The sequence below is a fragment of the Ammospiza nelsoni genome, chromosome 27 (assembly GCF_027579445.1).
Source record: "Ammospiza nelsoni isolate bAmmNel1 chromosome 27, bAmmNel1.pri, whole genome shotgun sequence".
Classification (NCBI taxonomy): domain Eukaryota; kingdom Metazoa; phylum Chordata; class Aves; order Passeriformes; family Passerellidae; genus Ammospiza; species Ammospiza nelsoni.
Window position 1 is genome coordinate 1,440,646 of NC_080659.1, and position 17,959 is coordinate 1,458,604.

The following is a 17,959-nucleotide window of genomic DNA, read 5'->3' on the forward strand; positions in this document are numbered from 1 at the left end:
GGTGAGGGGGCCTTATGTGAAAGCTCCCCCCACCCAGTCACTGACTATTGTACTTTTACACTCACCAACGGTGCCTTTCCCAAGGTGGGGATGGTGCTGGAAGCACAGCTCAACTCCAGAGCACAAGCAGCAGAGCCCCAGAGTAGCGCTGACCCCACATAGCCATGTGTGGGTGCACAGTGGCACCCCTGAGGGATACCCAGCAACTCCCAGACTCAGCCTTAAGGGCAGAAGCACTCTTGGCACCTCCTCTACTCCCATGGCTTGGCCAGAGGCTGTTGGGGTGCAAACTCTCCGTTAGACACGTTGCCCCAAGCTGGGAATCTGCCTCAGCTTTTCCCTGGTGCTGCCTTGGATCGCTCTGCATGCACAGCCCAGCCCAGAGCCATAGTCCTGGCAGCAGCAGAAGGGAACATGGCATTGCCCAGCCCCACATCCTGGCAGTTTGAGCTATTTTGTGAACAGCTCTCTGGGCCCCCAGAGCTGCAGCAGTGCTGACCTGGCTGTGCCTGTGTGCCTGGTTGCTCTAAAAATAAAAATTTTGGGAAATATGGGAGGCTGCATTTGAGGAGCTGCAGGGGGACTGCAGCAGAGGAGACTCAGCTCTGGGGCACACGTCCCAGGCCTGCCCTGGTGCCAGGCCCCAGGTGCCCCTGCAGTGCCTCGTTGTACACAGAGCCACTGGCCAGGGAGGTGCCTGGGTCCCAGCAGAACAACCCTGCTGCACAGTGTCCCCTGTATGCTGCCACCCAGCACCCCCAAAAACAGCCCATCCTCATCCAAACATCCCTTTTATTCCAGTAGCAGTGGTTGTGGCCAAAAGGGAAGGGGCACGTGGTAGTGCAGGCACTTGGTGATGCAGGGTATAGCAGGATGGGGCCCAGCCCAGCCTGGCCACAGAGGCACCACCTGAGCTGTCAGCTGTACCCAGCTGTGCAGGGCTGCCCTGGAGGGACAGGCCAGCCGTGCCACTACACATCTGTGGCTGGGCCCCACTCGTAGCCTTCATCCTGGTCTGAGTCATCCCTGGCCCGTGTGAACCTCCTCCTCACCGCCTCGTGCTCGTATTCCCTGGGGAACAGAAGGGTGCTGATGGCTCTGTGTGACAGGGACAGGGCCCTGCTGGGACTGTCCCCAGCCCTGGGCAGCTGCCATCCCCACCCCGGGGCACAGGGTACCTGATGCTGTCATAGCTCCTGCCCTGCCGTGGCCGTTTGGGCACCTGGGGAAGAAGAGGTGGGAGAGGTCAGGGGCAGGACAGGGGCTGTGCCCCAGCCTGGGGCATTTGCCCTTAGCCACCCAGAGCTGGGCACAGACACACAGCTGGACCCTGCAGCAGCCAGAGGTGACACCCTGCCTGTGCCATGAGAATGGGAGTCATGCTCCAGAGCTGGGCACTGTGCCACCCTCCTCTGCCCCACCAGGCTCTTGTACCAGTCCAGGACAACCCACCTGCTCACTCTGGCTGTGGCTCGGGGCCAGCTGTGCTGGCTCAGAGGAACGGGCCAGCCCAGGCTGGTCGTAGGCCTCCTCTGCCTCGCCGTCAGTGTAGGCGCCCGCCTCCCCATCCGTGGTGTCATCGTAGTCGCTGTTGGCTCGGCTGTCACACGTCAGGTACCCTGAGGGCACTCTGCTTGGTGGGTTCAGCAGGTCCAGACTGTCCTCGGTGGCCACATCTGCCTGAGGGGTGGGGATGACAGAGACATGGGACCTCAGCCATGGGGGCCATGTGCAGCCCCATCCCATCACCTGCCTGACTGCAGCCCCAGCCTTGCCACAGAGAGCCCGTGCCCTGTACCTGCTCTGCTGTTGTCCAGACTGGCTGGCTTTGCTGTGTCCTTACGATGTCCTGGATCTGCTCGTACCATGCATTGCCGCTGCCACTGAGGCTGATGGTGGCCGTGAAGAGGTGGCTGCAATACTTCTTCATCTTGTTGGCCTGGGCATAGAGGCGCCGGGAGCTCTTCCTGGAGTCGGGCGCCAGCCACTGCCGCATGGCCTTGATGCCCTGGCGGCTCTCGGGCTCGCAGAACACCACCACGGGGTAGTACTGCACGTAATTGAGGCGCTCTACAGCCGAGGGCGTGATGTCCAGCAGGGCGTGCTTGTTCTGGGGCAGGGCACGGCCGTCAGCCCTGCTGGGAGCAGGGATGAGGGCCATGGGCTTGCCACAGGCCCCAGCTGGCTCCAAGGACGTGGGAACGGTCTCACCTTTTCTGCGATCTGCCGCACCGAGTCCAGCTTGATGACCTTGGACGATGCCCCATCTCGGGGCACGCTCGCTGCAGGACACAGAGATGGGGCATGAGAGGGGCTGCACCTCCCACAGCCCCAGGCTGGGCGTGGCCGTGCCCAGCACTAGGGCTGTGTCCCTCAGGGAAAGGAGGGGAAAGGGTGAATTAGCCCAGGAAGGTGTTGGAGTGTCATAGGGAGGGAGCCAAGGTAAGGAACTCTCACAGGGTCTGGCTGCTGGGTATCATTTTCTCCCCAGCGTGGGGGCACTTACGGGCAATTTCGAACAGCTCGGGCAGCTCCCTGCTCAGCTTCTGCACAGCGATGTCTGCGATGGGGCCCAGGATCACCACGGGCCGCTTGAAGCTGGCTGTGGGAGGACACAGGTGCTCAGGGGGGCTGGGGGCAAGGGCAGAGCTCCCAGAACCCAGGCACCCAGCCCTGCTCCTCATGGTGCCCACAGGCCTGCACCTCGCCCTGCTCCTCCCAGGAGAGGAGGCCCCATCAGCAGCCACAGCAGGGCAGCCCCAGGAGCCGTGTCCCCGAGGCAGGTCAGGCTGTCCTGGTGCCCACCTTCCTTGAGGACCACCCTCTCATAGGGTGGGTAGCGCCCCTGCTTTGTGAGGGCAGACAGGTCCTCCCGGCTCTTGCGCAGCATCTTCTTGGCTCCCCGCAAGCCCCGCAGCTTCCAGAACTCAGCCCTTGCCCCGGAGGGGTTGGCTCCAGACGTGGCTTTCAGGACTGACTCCAGGCTGGCAATCTGCTCTGCCCTGGGAGAGGAGAGGGCTCAGGACCTGCAGCCTCTGGGTTTGAGGAGCAGCTCAGGAGAAGCTGGCACCCTTGCTCGGTGGCACAGCCAGGTGAGGCCATGCTAGACTTCTCTCTCTGGGACTTTGGACAATTTGACAGTCAGCTGCCTCACCACCCTGAGAAGGGATTTCACCAGCTCCCGCTTCCCACCACTGTGCCACCAGCCCTGCCTCTCACTGAGCCCACCATCCCTGTGCAAGGCTCACTTGGGAGCCTTCTCTGGCTCTGCTTGTCCAGGGGCTGTTCGTGGCTCCATCCCTACCTGCTCCGGTTGGGGATGATGCCCTTCTCCTGCTCCTGCAGGTCCCTGCCCATGCGCACAGCCAGCCAGCTGCCCAGCCTGCCCCGGTACATGGTGTCCAGCACGTGGAACACGTCCCCACGGACAAAGCTGAGCCCTGACGGCGTGTCCTTCTCAAAGTCAAAGTGTGTCCGGATGTAGAACGAGTCACCCACATTGGATGAGACCATCTTCCTGTAAACTGAAGCCCAGGGCAAGAGGGACCATCAGGGGAGGAGATGGCTGAGGAAGAAGATGCTGGAGAGATTTGGGAAGGCACTAGGCTGGCTGGGAGGCTCCACAGGAGCCCTTGCTCCTAAGGAGGGTATTGGGGACGCTTTTTCCTCCCATGGCACTCTCAGGCATGCTGGGGACAGTAGGATCTGACTCGCCAGCACATGCTGGCCTCTCCAGGCTGAGCCATGGTCCCAGAAAGCCCCTGTGCTCCAGGAAGCCGAGGCACAAACAGGGCTGGGATGGTCTGGTCCCCTCCCATCAGCACTCTGGAGGAGGAGGAGGGGAAGAAGGACCACCCTGAAGGGCCATGGCAAGTCCAGCAGGTCTGATGCTTGCCCAGAATAGACAGAGGATGGAGAGGCACAAGCCCAGGATGAGCCTGGTCACCACTCACTGTCCTGCTTGCTCTGGATCCACAGTGTGACCTCCTCGCCTGGGGGCAGGGCCATGAGATATTCCACAGCCTCCTCACGGGTCACGTTCTGGAAACTGGTGTCATTCACCTGCCACAGAAAAGCACTTGGACATGGTCCTGCCAGTAGGACAGAGGGCATGGGCAGCAGCAGGGGACCCAGGGACAGCAGTGCCCAGAGTGGGAGAGGGAAGTGATCCTTGTCACCCTGGAGGTGATACCCTGGGGAGATATTGGACCCAAAAGTGCTGGGGCCAGTCCAGATGCAGCAGCATATGGAGCATTTTCAGCCTCGGGTACCTGCAGGATCTGGTCACCTTCCTGAACCCCCTGGATGTCAGCCAGGCTCCCCTCCTGCACGCTGGACACGAAGATTCCCACATCATTGCCACCTGTCAGCCGCAGCCCCACGCTCTTGGCCTTCACAAACTGCACAACCCTGGCGTTGGTGCTGTACCTGCCACAGGGAAGGACAGTCAGCCCCGTGGTGACATGCAAGGACAGGACAGGGAGGCGCTGACCCTGTCACCCCAATCCTGTGACACAGCAGCTCCTCATGTCCCCCAGCCATTCCCCTGCCTCTAGCAGACATACCCATCCTTGTGGGCAGCTCGGGCAGTGAGGCTGGTGAGGGGGCTGTGCCCATCCTGCTCCATGGCTTCCAGAAGGTCTGCAGGAAGGAGAGCTGGTCTAGGAGCAGCAGTGGCTGTGCCGAGGCACAGGGAGCCCTGGCATGGCTCCATGGGGCTTTGGGCAGTGGAGATGCACAGGAGCCTGGAGCCCCCCCAGTGCCCACTCACCTGGGCCCTGAGCATCAGCTACAGCCACCTTGGCCACAGGCTCCCTGCTTGATCGTCCCCTCTCCCTGGAACAAGGTTGAGCAGGATTTAGGCAGGGCAGTGGAGAGAGCAGAGCAAGCTGGGCATGGCAGTACCACCTTCAGGGATACTGGCTTAGGAATGGAGAACCAGCATCCCCAGACAGGTGGAGAAGACAGAAGGATCTGCCAGGGGACAGAGGGGCTCATGGTGACAGTGTGGGCCTTACGGTGATTTTGTCCTGGCAGCAGCTGGAGATCGTGGGGAGGCCTCTGGAGATGGCGGATGGGACAGCTCAGAGTCGATGTCTGAGATATCTGCAGGCACAGGAAGGGAGATGCAGCAGGGGCCATGCAGCCCCCGTGCTGTGTGACTGACCCTGGCCCCAGCACTGTCCCCTCACCGTCCATCTGGGAGCTGTCGCTCTGGCTGTCAACGTCGGGGATGTTGACCAGGAACTGCCGGTGGTCACGGAGGATGAGCAGGGTCAGGATCCCCTCTGTCTGCTCAATGAGCTGCTGGGTTTCAGCCAAGGACATGTCCTGGCTGGCTACCCCATTGATCTGGAGGGGCAGAGTGGGAGGCCTCAGGGCACCTGCTCCTGGGAAAGCCACCCCCAGGAACACCCCAGGGGATGGGATACTCTGATTGCCATCTTCCTGCTCCCTTCCCAGCTCCTCCAGGCCAGCCCCAGCTCCTGCAGCTTCACCTATTCTGTCCCTGTTCCTGGCTGCTTCCCAGTGTGACCTCACTTTGTACAGAGGAAATCATTAAACCATTAGCATGCTTTGTTAACATCCACTTCCACCTGCCCGGGGCTCTGCCTGCAGGCAGGATTGCAGGACCCCTCAGACACCTGAACCTCAGTTTTCCTTTGCCCTGGGCCCAGCACTGTCCTTCCATGCCCAGGCCTGATGCAGGGAGTCAGGCCCCAAGCAGGCTCTGGGCTGAGATCTCCCCAGAGTCACTTTAGCACCAGGTCCCAGCAGCCACGGGTCTGCCTGGACCAGGTGTGCAAACAAAGGGTCTTCCTCCCTTCTATTTCCTCCTCCCCAAGTACTTTAAGCATTGTTTTATCTGACAAACACCTGTGACTGTCATCCAGTGGGACATGGACACACAGTGGGGGACCACACCCCGTGGGGACAGTCAGGGGAATGGGGCAGGGAGTGGGCACAGGCAGAACTGCCTCCAGCATGGCCGTGTCTGGGCCCTGGCAGTGACACCAGCCAGGGACGAGCCCTCCAAAGAGGGGCAGATGAGACTCCCAGTGAGTGCCCTGCACCCCAGGGCCCCCATACCTTCAGGATGAGGTCTCCCTCCTGCAAGGAGTTGCCCTTGGCCGCCAGCCCGCTCTCCACGATGTGCTTGATGAAAAGCTGACTCCCCAGCTTCAGGCCATACTCTGCACCAGAGAGAGCCGTGATGGTAGAATCAGGCAGATGCAAGATCCCCTCCAGGTCCCTGCTCAGCACCACCCCCACAAGCCCCAGCTCCCCTTGGGGTACTGGCAAGCCAAAGCCGAGCTCTGTAGCCCCCAGCTGAGGGGAGGAGGTTTAGTGCACCCAGCATGGCATGCACTGTCCCCTTGCTGCAGCCAGGCCCTGGCACCACCCAGCCATCATCTCCTCCCTGGGGGAAGGCATGGCCAGAAATCAGGCAACAAGACCCAGGGGCAGCAGAGCAGGAGGGCCTCACCCTCATTCTGCTTCTGCTTCACCAGCACCGAGGTGATGGGCTTCATTGGCACGTCCTGGCACGGCAGCCGCTTGAAGCCCGACACCAGGGCCAGCCCGTTGGTGTCCCCGTCCTGGCCAAAGGAGCAGCGTCTGCCCTGGCCTCTCCGATCTGAGCTGCTCTGCAGGCGGTGGCTGCTGTCCTGGCTCCGCCTGCGGCTCCGTGCCACCAGCCGCTGCTGCCTGCGCTCGTCGTGCGGGTGACCAGAGCTCCTCTCGCTGGACGAGTCCCCGTCGTAGCCCTGGCTGTGGTCCAGGTCATCCCGGGAGCGCTGCAGCCTGTACTCCTCATCTGAGTCGTAGTGCCGGGCCATGGCAGGGGACCCAGGGCTGCTCTTGCTCACGGGGAGCTGAACCTTCTTCGGCCTTTTCAGTGTCTGCAGGTGCACAGTGAGCAGAGGAGGATGATGGCACAGCTGTGTCTGCCAGGAGATGTCCCTGGAGCAATTCCCAAGCCCCAAACCTCGGGCACATGTGGACAGGGGATCTGGGATGGGGACAGGCACCGGCATGAGCATGACTCCAGCCCCCATCCCACCACAGAGCACACTCACAATGTTGGCGATCTTGCCACAGGTTTTAAGTGTCTGGATGGCAAGAGAAGACGGGACGTTCTCCATGGAAATGCCGTTCACCATCACGATGTGATCCTTCTTCCTGGGAGGGAAAATGCAGCTGCAATGCTGTCCCAGGCACAGCTCCCAGCCCAGGGTGCTGGTGGGGTGGTGAGCACACCCCATTCCAGCCAGGCAAGGCAACAGTGGTGCTGGCCCTGTCCCAGCAGGAGCGATTCTCCATCCCTCCCACCCTTGCTGGCAGTGATCCCCCCCTCTGACCCCATGTCCCTGTGCACTCACTGGAGCTGACCCATTGCTGGTCCCCCAGACACCACATCTGAAACAAACACCGCTGTGTCCCCAGTTGTCCTGTTGGGATGGTCACGGCCTCCGGAGACAGCAAATCCAAAGCCCCGGTGAGGGTCCTGGTGGGGGTGGGCAGAAGGGGCTCAGGCAGAGTTGACCGGACAGACCCCGTCCCCTTCCACGGTGGAACCACCCCAGGACAGACTGACCTTGCTCAGTGTCACCGTGTGCTGCTCCCAGATCACCATCTCCTCCATGCTGGGCACCCACCAGCTCAGGCTGGGCAGGGGCTCGGTGGCAGCCGCACGGCCGGGGGGCTCTGAGTGGCTCCGGCTCCTCTTTCCAGCCGCCAGCCCCTTCCTCAACCCAGCATCAGGCTGCAACACAGAGCAGCAGCAAAGCTAAGCCATGAGCACAGGGACTGTGAGGCCGCAGGGGACAGAGCCCCAGGGTGCCAGGACACTGGGACTGGCAGCTGTGGCACACCCCAGCTAACCCTGCTGAACCCAGAGCTGCCTGTGCACCACGACATCACCCCTGGGGATCCATCTCCATCCCCTCAGACACGGGTCCATGCAAAGGGGGGCTTTACACAGGGCAAGCACAGGACTCATCTCCATGGCTGGGACCCTGTCCATGCCATCCTCTGTCCTCCTGGAGCTGCCAGGCCTTGGGATACTGTTCTTAGTGCCTGTCCACCCACTCTGGGCTTTGGCAGCTCTGCCAGCTGGTTTGGCAGCACCACTGCCCCAGTTTCACCATTTGATTTCTCTGGGTTTTCCCCAAATCCAGTGTTTTCCACCTGAGGCAAACAAGCCTGACTGACAGAATAATGTCCCCTTGAGGCTGAAACTTCTGGGATGGGCCTAGGGATCTCCACCAGCTCCTGGTTCCCTGTAGGTAATGTCAGCATGAACCCAGAGAGACATGGTGGGAGACAGCACGACCAGAGCCTTCCACCAGTTCCCGTGGGGTGGGACAGGGACAGGTCACTTTGTTCAGGGCCTCACAAAACCATCAAAGCAGGAAAAGGCCTTCAAGATCATCAAATCCAGCTGTCACTCCACCTCACCATAATCTCCCCTAAACCATGTCCCCAAGTGCCACATCCAGATGCCTCTTGAATGCTTCCAGGGACGATGACTCCCGCACCTCTCTGGACAACAACATTGCCTGACCACACTTTCAGTGAAAAAAAAAAATGTTTAGTATGTAATCTGAACCTCCATTGGTGCAGTTTGAGGCCATTTCCTCTGGTCCTGACACTTGGCAGAAGAGGCTGATGCCCACCTCACTACAATCTCCTTTTGGGAGAGCAATGAGGTCCCCTGAGCACCCTTCTCCAAACTGCACACCCTCAGTACCCATGGCACCACATGGCCGTGGTGTCTGAGGGCTCTGGAGTGCCTGTGCTCATTCCTAACAGCTCCCAGCACAGCTCAGACACCTTCAGCCCTGCCAGGGATGCTCACATTGGTACCACAGGGAGCTCAAAACCTCCACAAGCCCTTTGGGAATTGGCCACAGGGCAGCTTTGGTGGGACAGAGACATCTCGTGGGCAATGCCAGGGTGGTGCCACATCAGGGGTGTGGCAGTGGGCAGCCAGCCCTGGGCAAGTGAGGCAGCACAGCCTGGCACCAGGACATCCCGTGGGCAGCCCCCCAAATGAGACCAGCCTGAAACGAGCCCCAGCCCAGTGCAGCGCAGGGAGGGCTGGGGGAGGCCTGGGGTAATCATTCACCCGACAGGCAGGTGAATGCTGCAGCCACGGGCGGGGAGGGCAGAGTCCCCTGTGCGTCACCAGCTGCCGAAACCAGCCCGAGTGCCACCCTGCCGCCCAGGGACACGCGGGACCGGGGGCAGCTAGGGCTGGGCAGGACCCCAGGGTGGCAGCACCCGCTGTCCTGGCACTGGGGAAGTTGATAATGAGCAGGAACTCCCAGAGTGGCATTGGGGTGGTTTCAGCTGTGTCACCAGTGTTGTTTGTGCTCCCTGGACACCTACAGGTTACACGGTGGGAAATATAGGGCCAAGAGAGACCAACCTGGAGCAGCCAGATCATCCCCCTCCCTAGGGTGGTGACATCTGCTGGGCTAAAGCCACCCAATACAGCCCCTCACTGTCCCCACCTGGCTCCCACTACTGTCCCACCACCCTGGTGCCCGTTGCTCTCTCCAGGCAGTGGCTGGAGCAGCAAGGGGATGGCAGCAGCTCCAGCGGCACAGGCAGCGTGCCTACGGTGCCACCAAGCCCTGTCCCTGTCCCCAGTCTCCCCCAAGGCCTGGCGCAGGGCCTGCACCTGCCCAAGGCCGAGGCTGGCAGCAGGAGGAGCCGGCTGAGCCGGTTTGCGACAGAAACCAGCGCGCAGCTGGAATGGCCCCGCAGGGAGAGGCAGTATCTGGGCAGAGCTGACCGCGACACACCCAGCACCGGACACCGGCAGCGCCGGGAGCCCCACACACGGACCGTGGCACCAAACAAAGCCAAGCTGTGCTGGGGCAGCTCAGCCCACGGCCAGGTGCCCGGTTCGGGCTGTGCCTGGCCCCGGGTGACACCGCCCGCCATGGGGACAGCCACGAGTCGGGGGGTCCTTTATCGGAAAGTGACACACACAGCTCGCCCCAGCCGTGCACACAACCAGCCCCACCACCCAAAATGTTTCCTAACCCCCTCCCCTGACAGAGCTCCTCATCCTGGGACCAGCGAGGTATCTGCTCTCAGCCTCGTCCCTCGTCTGGTCCTGGCCATGCAGCACCGAGGTCCGGATCCCCCAGAGGCTGCTCTGTCCCAAGCCCACCCAAAGCGCTGATCCCGACCCCCTGCCCTGGGAAAGGTCTCTGGAAGGGCTGCCCCGGACCGAGGGTAAGTCGGCAGCAGAGCGGCACGTCCTGCAGCCCCGGGGCGGGGAGCTCCGACCCTCGGGGTGTCTCCGTGCTGTGGGGCACAGCTCCAGGAGGGTCACTGTGCCCTGGAGCCAGCCAGGGAGGGACAAAGCACGGCCAGTTCCCCAAGTGAAAGCACAGCTGAAAGCCAGAAAGCAGGACTGACAGATCCCGGGGGACAGAATGAGGCACTCACCGAGCCTGGGATCCGACCAGGAAGGAGCGGAGCGCCCGGGCTGGTGGCAGTGGTGTCACTCCAGGGTGCCTTGCGTAACCCTTTGTGGCCCAGACTCTGCCTGCAGCGGGGAAGGAGCAGGAAGGGGGTTCCGGGGGCAGCTCCCCGGGCACAGCAGCTCTCCCGGAGGGCTGTCCCTGCTGTCATCCACCGCGATGGCGGCTCAGCCACCTGCACTCATCGCCGTCCCAGCGCTGCACCGGGACAGGCTTGCAGGATGCTGGCTCCTCTGCCCCAGTCCTCGTCCTGTCCAGGGAAGCGGTGGGACTCTGTCCCAGACTCCCAAACCCTCCCAGCGTTACCCATCGTCCCAAGAGGGGACAGACACGGGGGCCAGCCTTGAGATCCCTGTCCTGGGAGATGTGGGGGAAGCTGGTGATGGCTGCTGCCCCCTCTCCTCCCCTTCCCTTGCCCCTGTCCGCACCTGAGGACCAGGTCCCCGCCATCCCTGGTTCCGCGGGGCCGCTTTCCGGCGCTGACAGCGATCAGGTCCACGCCGCGCTTCTCCGCCTCCCGCCGGGGCCGGTACCGCTCCCAGCCCAGCGCCGGAGCGGCGTGGGGGGACCAGTTTCTGCGGAAGCCCCCGGCCCGCAGCCGCCAGCCCGGAGCCGGAGCCATGCCGCCGCCTGCCCCTCCGCTCGCTGCTCGGCACCGGCAGCTCCCGCCCGAGCCCCGCCGCTCCCGCCCGAGCCCCGGGAGCCGCTCCCTAGGACCAGCCACAGCCGGGAGCCCCTCTGGCGGGGCCCGGCGCCGCCGAGCAGCCTCATTAGTGCCGATGGCCCCGGCGTTGCCTCCCGGCAGCGGCAACCCATGCGGGGCACGCGTGGCCCCGGGGCTCCGAGAACCGGCGGGGCCGGCCCGGGCTGACCCGCACCCCGCGGCTGACCCGGGCCGGGCGGCGCCACTAGATGGTGCCGCGGGGCCGGGAGGAGCCGGGCCCCGGCTTGGGCTGGGAATCGGCGGCGCTGAACGGCGCCGGGGCCGCGCACGAAAGAGGGAGCGTGTCTGGGTCCCGGTGCACGGCAGGCCCCGTCCAGCCCGGAGTTGTCCGGTTACCGGGAGCTCTCGGAGACGATTGGGGGTGGAGCGAGGGGCGGGTAGGCACCACCCGGCACCGGGAAGGCTCGCGGAGGGCCCCGGTCCGGCCGGGGCAGCGCGGTGGGACCCGAACCGCGACGGGACGGGGGGCACGGGCTCTGCCGCGCAGGGCGGGACACGCCCCCGCCGGGACACGCCCCTCCGCCTGCGCCACGCCCCCGCCGCCATGGGCACCCACAGGCCACGCCCCCGCCGCCATGAGCATCAACAGGCCGCGCCTCCGTTGCCATGGACACACACAGGCCACGCCTCCGTTGCCATGGCGACCGGCAGACTCCCCGCCCCCGGGAGCCCCGCCTCCACTGCCATAGCAACTGGGAGGCAGGCCCCGCCCTCAGCGGGGCCCCGCCCCGGTGCCATGGCGACCGCAGGCCCCGCCCCCCGACCCTGTGGATTTTCCCCCTCCATCGGAGGTGTCGCGGCCGCCGCACCGTGAGGGATCGGCGGGAGTTGCTGTGGCCTCTCTTGTCCCTCCCCGCTCCCGTCGAATCCCACAGCCCGCCGGTTATCGCGACAGCTCTCCGCCGCATCGCAATTAACTCCGGCGGAAAAGCCCCGCTGTGCTTCCGGCGCTGTTCGGGGCGTGTCCGGCCGCGGCGCCACCCGCGTTCTATGGTCCGCGGCGCTCCCAGGGTCCCCCGCGCCGCGGCCGGTACCCGGGAGGAGCGCGGCGGCGGGCGCTGGCCTGTCCGGGGCCTGTCTTGCCCCGGGGCTGCGCCTGCCCGCGGCCGCCATGGAGCTGGAGGTGCCTGAGGAGGCGGAGGGCTCGGCCGCGGCGAGTGCCGGTGCCATCACTCCGGAGGCCGGCGTAGGGGTACCGGACGCGTCAGGAGGTAACGCGCCGCGAGCACCGGGGGCCGCCCCCTGCTGTCCCCCACCCGGCCGGGCTCCGGCGTGTCCCCGAGTTCCGCCGGCTCGCAGTGGTTCAGCCCAGCCGTACCCCCGGCCGGGCCCCCCCGCGGGGCGCTCGGAGTGGTTCGGTCCAGCCCGCCCCCCCTCCCCGGAGTGCGCCCCCCCCCTCCCCCCCCCCCAGACAGCGCGTGGTCCCGTCCAACTGCTGCTTCCCTTCCCCCCTCTCCCCCGGCCCCGGGGTGGTTCCGCCCCGGCGGGGACACCGGGGCACACCGGGGGACACCGGCACGGGGCTGCCCCGGCTCCGTCCTCGGCACGTGAGGGGCTGCGAGGGGCAGCGGCGGCGCCCGGACCACTTCGCGAGGCACGGGCCGCCCACCTCTGGCACTGCTCCCGGAACCGGCCCGGCTGGGCCTGCAGGGCCGTGTTGGGGCCGTCCTGTCCCGTCCCCTCTCGGGGGTCGCCCCCCGGAGATCACAGGGTCGGGGGTGCAGGGGGACCCCGGGGGAGGGGGCGGGGGGGTTTTGCCGCCGGCCGGGGTCCCTCCCGCCGTAGGGGGCCCCATTTGTCGGGGCTCAGAGCTACAAATGCCGGGCGCTGCCGAGCCCGGCAGCGGCGTTAGCAGAAGGTTTGGGGTTCTGGAGTGGCAGGATGGATCCATGGGGCTGAGCCTGTGCACCTGCCCCCGCCTCCACCGCTGCCTAATTATTTCTAGTTCATTAACAGCCTCAGGATTGCTGCCTGAGCCGCGCTCGTGATGCTCAGCCCTGCTGCTGACACGCTCCTGCGCAGGCCCGGCGCGGAGCTCCAGGCACCTGCCGGAGTCCGGGCTGCTCACAGGGCTTGGCTGTGGGATGACAGCGATCTCCGTGGCGTCAGGCCTTTAAATGAGCATCATTAGATCTTCTGAGCAGCAGCTAATTACAGTGGAAGCCGTGCTCGTTTGGCAGATGCCATCTGCCCTGCTGGGGCTGTGGCTGTAGTGTGTATTTGGGTAAGGTGCCGAGCTCTGGGCTGGGGGAAGCTGCCCCAGCTGTCCTGCTGTGGTTCCTCGGTGCTGCAGACATGCAGGGCTGGCAGCCTGCAGCCTGCCTTCCCGAGGCTGCTTGCTGTGCTCCCACACACCCTTGGACACCTTTTGGGAGTGTTCTCCAGCAAGGGCAGGGGTGGCAGGTGATGCCAGAGGAGGGAGAGAGAAGCTCTTGCTGCTCACTCACAGAACAGTTTGGTCTGGAAGGGACCTTAAAGCCCATCTTGTTCCATCCTTCTGCATGGGGAGGGACACCAATGAACAATTAAAACACAGTTTGTCCTTGTGATTTCACTGTCATATATCTGGTTTTTGGGGAGGATAGGGGGTTGTTGCTCAGGACTAGGCAGAGTGTTTATGGAGACTGTTGCTCAGGAAGGGTTTAAGCAGGGTGAGTGTATTTATCTTCTTCCATGAGCAAGTAAATCTGAATTTATGAACCTGTAGGCTGTCTTACCTCCACGGTGATAGTAAAAAAGATGAAACGGAGCCAGTAATCTCACCAATGCTTTGATTTCTCAAGTCAAGTTGCTTACTCCTCACTTGGGTAGCGTCCAAATTGTGTCACTTGGCCTCAGCTGCTCTTGCAGCTGGAGCTCTCGGGGGGCTGGGGACAGCGTGCACAACAGCAAATGAGATTTTGCTGGAGAAGAGCAAACCCTGGGGGATGGAGGTGGCCTTTGGTGGGCTGTGGGAGGGCATGGCTGCACCCACACAGGGGAGGCTGTGCTGTGGGTCTGGGCTTGTCACTGTGCTCCATGGTCTGAACTGGGTGGCAGACCCCTGTAGCACTGGTGCCTGTGCTGCTGTGTGGAGGTGTTGAAGTGCCCATGGCCCACCTACACGGGTGCTTTGTGCTGCTCCCCTCGTGCTGTCGATGAAGAGCCCCAGCATGGCTGAAACCTGGTGGGAGAGGAGGCATCTGGGTGCTGTGCTCTGCCTGAACAGCATGGCAGGGTTAATCCAGACTGGGTCAGGCCAGCAAACACCTTCCCCAAACCCTCAGTAATTATAGAAAAATTACAGTTAGTCTGGTACAGGAGTAAAACTGCCTGGAGAAGGGCTGGAAGTTGGGGAGGCCTTGGCAGTAGGTTGACTTAAGGCACAGAGTGTTCTGAAGGGAGCTTTTGGAAATCTCATGGTTTGAGGGAGAAAATCTCACTTATTGCCAGCTGCAGGGCTCATTCATGAACATACAGACCAATTTGTTCATTCCTGAGACCCTGGGTTCAAAGTTTTAAAAAGTTTTGTGACCAGCTAGTTGAAAGGGAGTTTTAAAATCTAATGGATGCAGATGCTTGCTTTGCCTTCTCCCTGAATCTGTACCCTCATGCCCTGGGGAGGGACTCCAGGGAGTGTAAGGGGCTGCTCCAGGGTTCTGGTGAGCTGTGGGCAGGGGCAGAGGTGGTGTGGGGAGCTATGGTGCTGTGGGGTCACAGGTGAGTACTGGGGTGCCCTGATCCCAGGCATGGCTGGGTAAGCAAAGGGTGCATCACCATTCCTCTAGCCAGGTGCAGTCTGGAGACACAGGGTCTGGAAACCTTTTAGTCAAGGGTGGTTGGGTTATGGGAGAGCTGTTACTACAAAGGAACTGGCACCATCCAAGTGTTGGACAGCAGGACTGGCCTCCACCATCTCCTGTCTAAAGTGGGAATTCTCAGTGGGGAAGCAGAGTTGCCTTGAAGTTGGATTCATTTCGTTGGTCAGGTCTCCTGTTCCACGGGCTTCAGTCTGCCCATCACTTATGGTCCAGAGCAGGAGCAGAAGCCTCCAATGTGTTCTTCAAGGTTGGATTCTAATCTTTAGGGAACTGAAATGATTTAACAAGGATTCACAGTTGTGCTGGACAGGTGTCTCGCTGTACCTGTGGCTGCAGGAGCACAGTGAAGATGCCAGCCCCAGGCAGGGAGAGCCAGGTGTGCTGTGTGCTGGTGGCACCTGTGTGGTGCCTCCAAAACACTGCAGAGCGTTGATTGCGACAGCCCAGGAACAGGATTGCAGCTCTTCCCTCTTAGCAGTGATAACTTTGAAGTGACTTTTGAAGGGTTGCTGGAAGCAATTTTTTCAGTGAGCAGATTAGAGATAAGAGAAGAATTCCACCCTGTGGGGCATAAGCAGTTCAATTCATACCAACTCGATGGAGAGGGGAAATTGAAGAGAGCTTATCAGCTTGAGGAAAAATCAAATGTGAACATCATCCCCAGCATGATTATGGTTCACAGCTTAGTTGGATGTCACATGCCTCTGTGGCGTGAAATGGTGCTGGCGAGGATGATTACAGAGGGAGTCAGCCAGGCAGGAACAGGCAGAAAAACACCCTGTGCCTTGAACTCTTAAAGACCCTGCAGTCACTTCACAGTCAATAAGTCACAGCTCAGCTGCAGGGAAGGAGGAAGGCAATGAAAATAGAATTCAGGCTGCTCTGGCAAATTAATTGTTCTTTAAGATGTGAATCGGCTGGAAGCACGTAGGGAAGCTGGGATGTGGAGCCTGGGAGCTGGGAAGGGCAGTGTGCACAGCAGACACATGTGGGCACTGCCCTAAGTATGCTGAGCCTGCCTGTATGGTCTCAGGGCAGGCTGCAGAACGAGTTTCTGAGAACACACAGGATGGGCAATGATTATTCTCATTTTCATTAACCAGCACCTGGCATTGACCTGTGTACAACAGCCCATTCCACCACTGCCACTGCCTGTCCCACTCGGGGGGCACATGGGCCTCTCTGGGAGAGCTGCTCAGGGAGTGACCTGAGTGGATTCAGTATGAACAGTATATAATTTGGGAACTATTATTGAAGTGATTCACTGACATGACCATTATGGGCTCTTGCCAGATGCACAATCATAAGAAATATGGTGTTCCCATATAAGGTGGTTATAGCCTGAAAGGCAGCAGCAGGAATTCCACACTCTTCCTTCATGGACACATCTTTCAGTTAGCACCAGTTGACTCCAGAAATAGTCCTGCCATGGCTGTGTGATACTCTGATAAAGACTTGAGAGCTCTTCTCATCACTTGCTGCTTCAGCTTTGTCAGTGTTTGATTATTCCCATCCATCCTCGCGGGCTGCCAAGCTTATTCCCATGTACCATAATTAATCTCTGGAAGCCTGGCAGGTTCCTCACTCCTGACATGGATGCACAGCCATGTGGTTGCTGGGACCTACTGGTATGAGATCTGTTTATCTGTGCATGTGGGAGCTGCAGGTGTTATGTGGGGGTCACTAACTTGTGACTCAAGAAGCAGAAATCACTGCACCTTTTGCACTGCACTGGGGAATGTCAGAAGGAGAGTGGGAGAGGGAAATATTTGCTAATCCTAGTGCAAGGAGGGTTGCCTTTGTTTAGGTGGAATTTAACGCTCAATGCTCCCATCCCCACAGCACGGGGAGGGAGCTGCTGGCCCTGTCGCTAACATGAGATGCTCCCTCTGGAATCCTGGCTGCAGGAAAGTGGGAGCCAGAGCAGGTCCTGCCTTCCCCAGATGGTCTGATCCCATGGATACACTGTCACAGATCTCCCCTGGATCCCGGGGAAGACAGTGGGAGCAGCAGGTTTTGGAGTAGGCTGCCAGTTTTGGGACACACTCTCTGGTTTAACACAGAGGCCTTGGCACCTTCTTTTCTCCAGGATGCTTATGTTGAGAGAGAAGTGACACAGAATGAAAGAATCACAGAATGAAAGAATAGTTTGTGTGGGAAGGGTCCATCTCATTCCAACTCTCTACTGTGGGCAGGAACACCTTCCAGTAGACCAGGGTGCTCCAAGCCCCATCCAGATTGGCCTTGAAGCTCATAAATAGCAGCAGAACAGCAGGTGGCAAGGTGGGGTATTTCCCATTAAGTCTTTCCAGGTCTCTAACCAAGATCTCTGGTAGTCCCCTTTGATTTGTTCAATAACCCAGTGACAGTGTTGCTGTCCTTCACCCATCTCCCAGGCCTACAAGCTGGGTCAGCTCATGAATGTGCCCAACATCCTATTATTTTAGTCACATCAAACTGATTGTCTGGTCATGTCTGTGGGACCAGGTAGAATCATTGTGCAGGTGCAAAGCCCTTGTTGTTTGATGTGGATTCCCTGTGAGTAGTTACTGTTAGACAGACAGACAGACCTCTGTGGTATTTCACCATTTCTAAATCCACGGTGAGTGCAAGAACTCAAAGGAGAAAAGTACTGTTGTATTTTGTAAGTCTTTGGCAAAGCAGAATTCCTGGCCAAGCATGGTCTGGTGTTTGCTGCTGGCTGAGGGTGCCTGTGCAGCTGCTCGTGTTTCCCTGAGTGCTGGGCTGAGGGCTCACACCCTGCTGAGCCCCTGCTGCTGTTCTGCCGTGGGAACGCACTCCCAGGCAGGAAAACACATGAGCACAGCACAGAGGAAATCAAGGCACTGCCTGGGACCCAAAGACCGTTCAATGCTGAAATGAAACAAAAGCACAAGAAGGAAGAGGATCGTGTAAAAAAACCAAACTTATGG

The 17,959-nt window shown here is 61.0% G+C and overlaps 2 protein-coding genes across 6 annotated transcripts in view; one reads left to right on the top strand and one right to left on the bottom strand.

Moving 5' to 3' along the window:
* Nucleotides 1-775: 775 nt before the first annotated feature.
* TJP3 (tight junction protein 3) lies at nucleotides 776-10,516 on the bottom strand. 2 transcript variants are annotated; one of them, XM_059489662.1, is made up of 20 exons: nucleotides 10,468-10,516; nucleotides 7,598-7,765; nucleotides 7,383-7,507; nucleotides 7,080-7,182; nucleotides 6,488-6,902; nucleotides 6,091-6,194; nucleotides 5,193-5,352; nucleotides 5,019-5,106; nucleotides 4,772-4,836; nucleotides 4,566-4,641; nucleotides 4,272-4,428; nucleotides 3,954-4,062; nucleotides 3,305-3,524; nucleotides 2,806-3,002; nucleotides 2,507-2,602; nucleotides 2,212-2,282; nucleotides 1,799-2,110; nucleotides 1,453-1,680; nucleotides 1,179-1,222; nucleotides 776-1,071 (listed from the first exon to the last, which is right to left on the bottom strand). In XM_059489662.1, exons 2-20 carry the CDS (start codon nucleotides 7,643-7,645, stop codon nucleotides 972-974), a joined length of 2,718 nt encoding a protein of 905 aa, XP_059345645.1. In that variant the 5' UTR covers nucleotides 7,646-7,765; nucleotides 10,468-10,516; the 3' UTR covers nucleotides 776-971. The 2 variants fall into 2 exon arrangements, with proteins under 2 accessions (XP_059345645.1, XP_059345646.1); XM_059489663.1 differs by having other exon boundaries at nucleotides 885-1,222.
* Nucleotides 10,517-12,185: 1,669 nt separating this feature from the next.
* The window catches only part of PIP5K1C (phosphatidylinositol-4-phosphate 5-kinase type 1 gamma), a 52,425-nt gene continuing 46,651 nt past the window's right edge, over nucleotides 12,186-17,959 (top strand). For 3 of the 4 annotated variants that reach the window (XM_059489676.1, XM_059489677.1, XM_059489678.1), the window contains exon 1: nucleotides 12,186-12,437. In XM_059489676.1, coding sequence (XP_059345659.1) covers nucleotides 12,338-12,437 — 100 coding nt within the window. In that variant the 5' untranslated portion in view covers nucleotides 12,186-12,337. The remainder of the gene's footprint in view (nucleotides 12,438-17,959) is intronic. The other variant, XM_059489679.1, reaches the window with a different exon arrangement.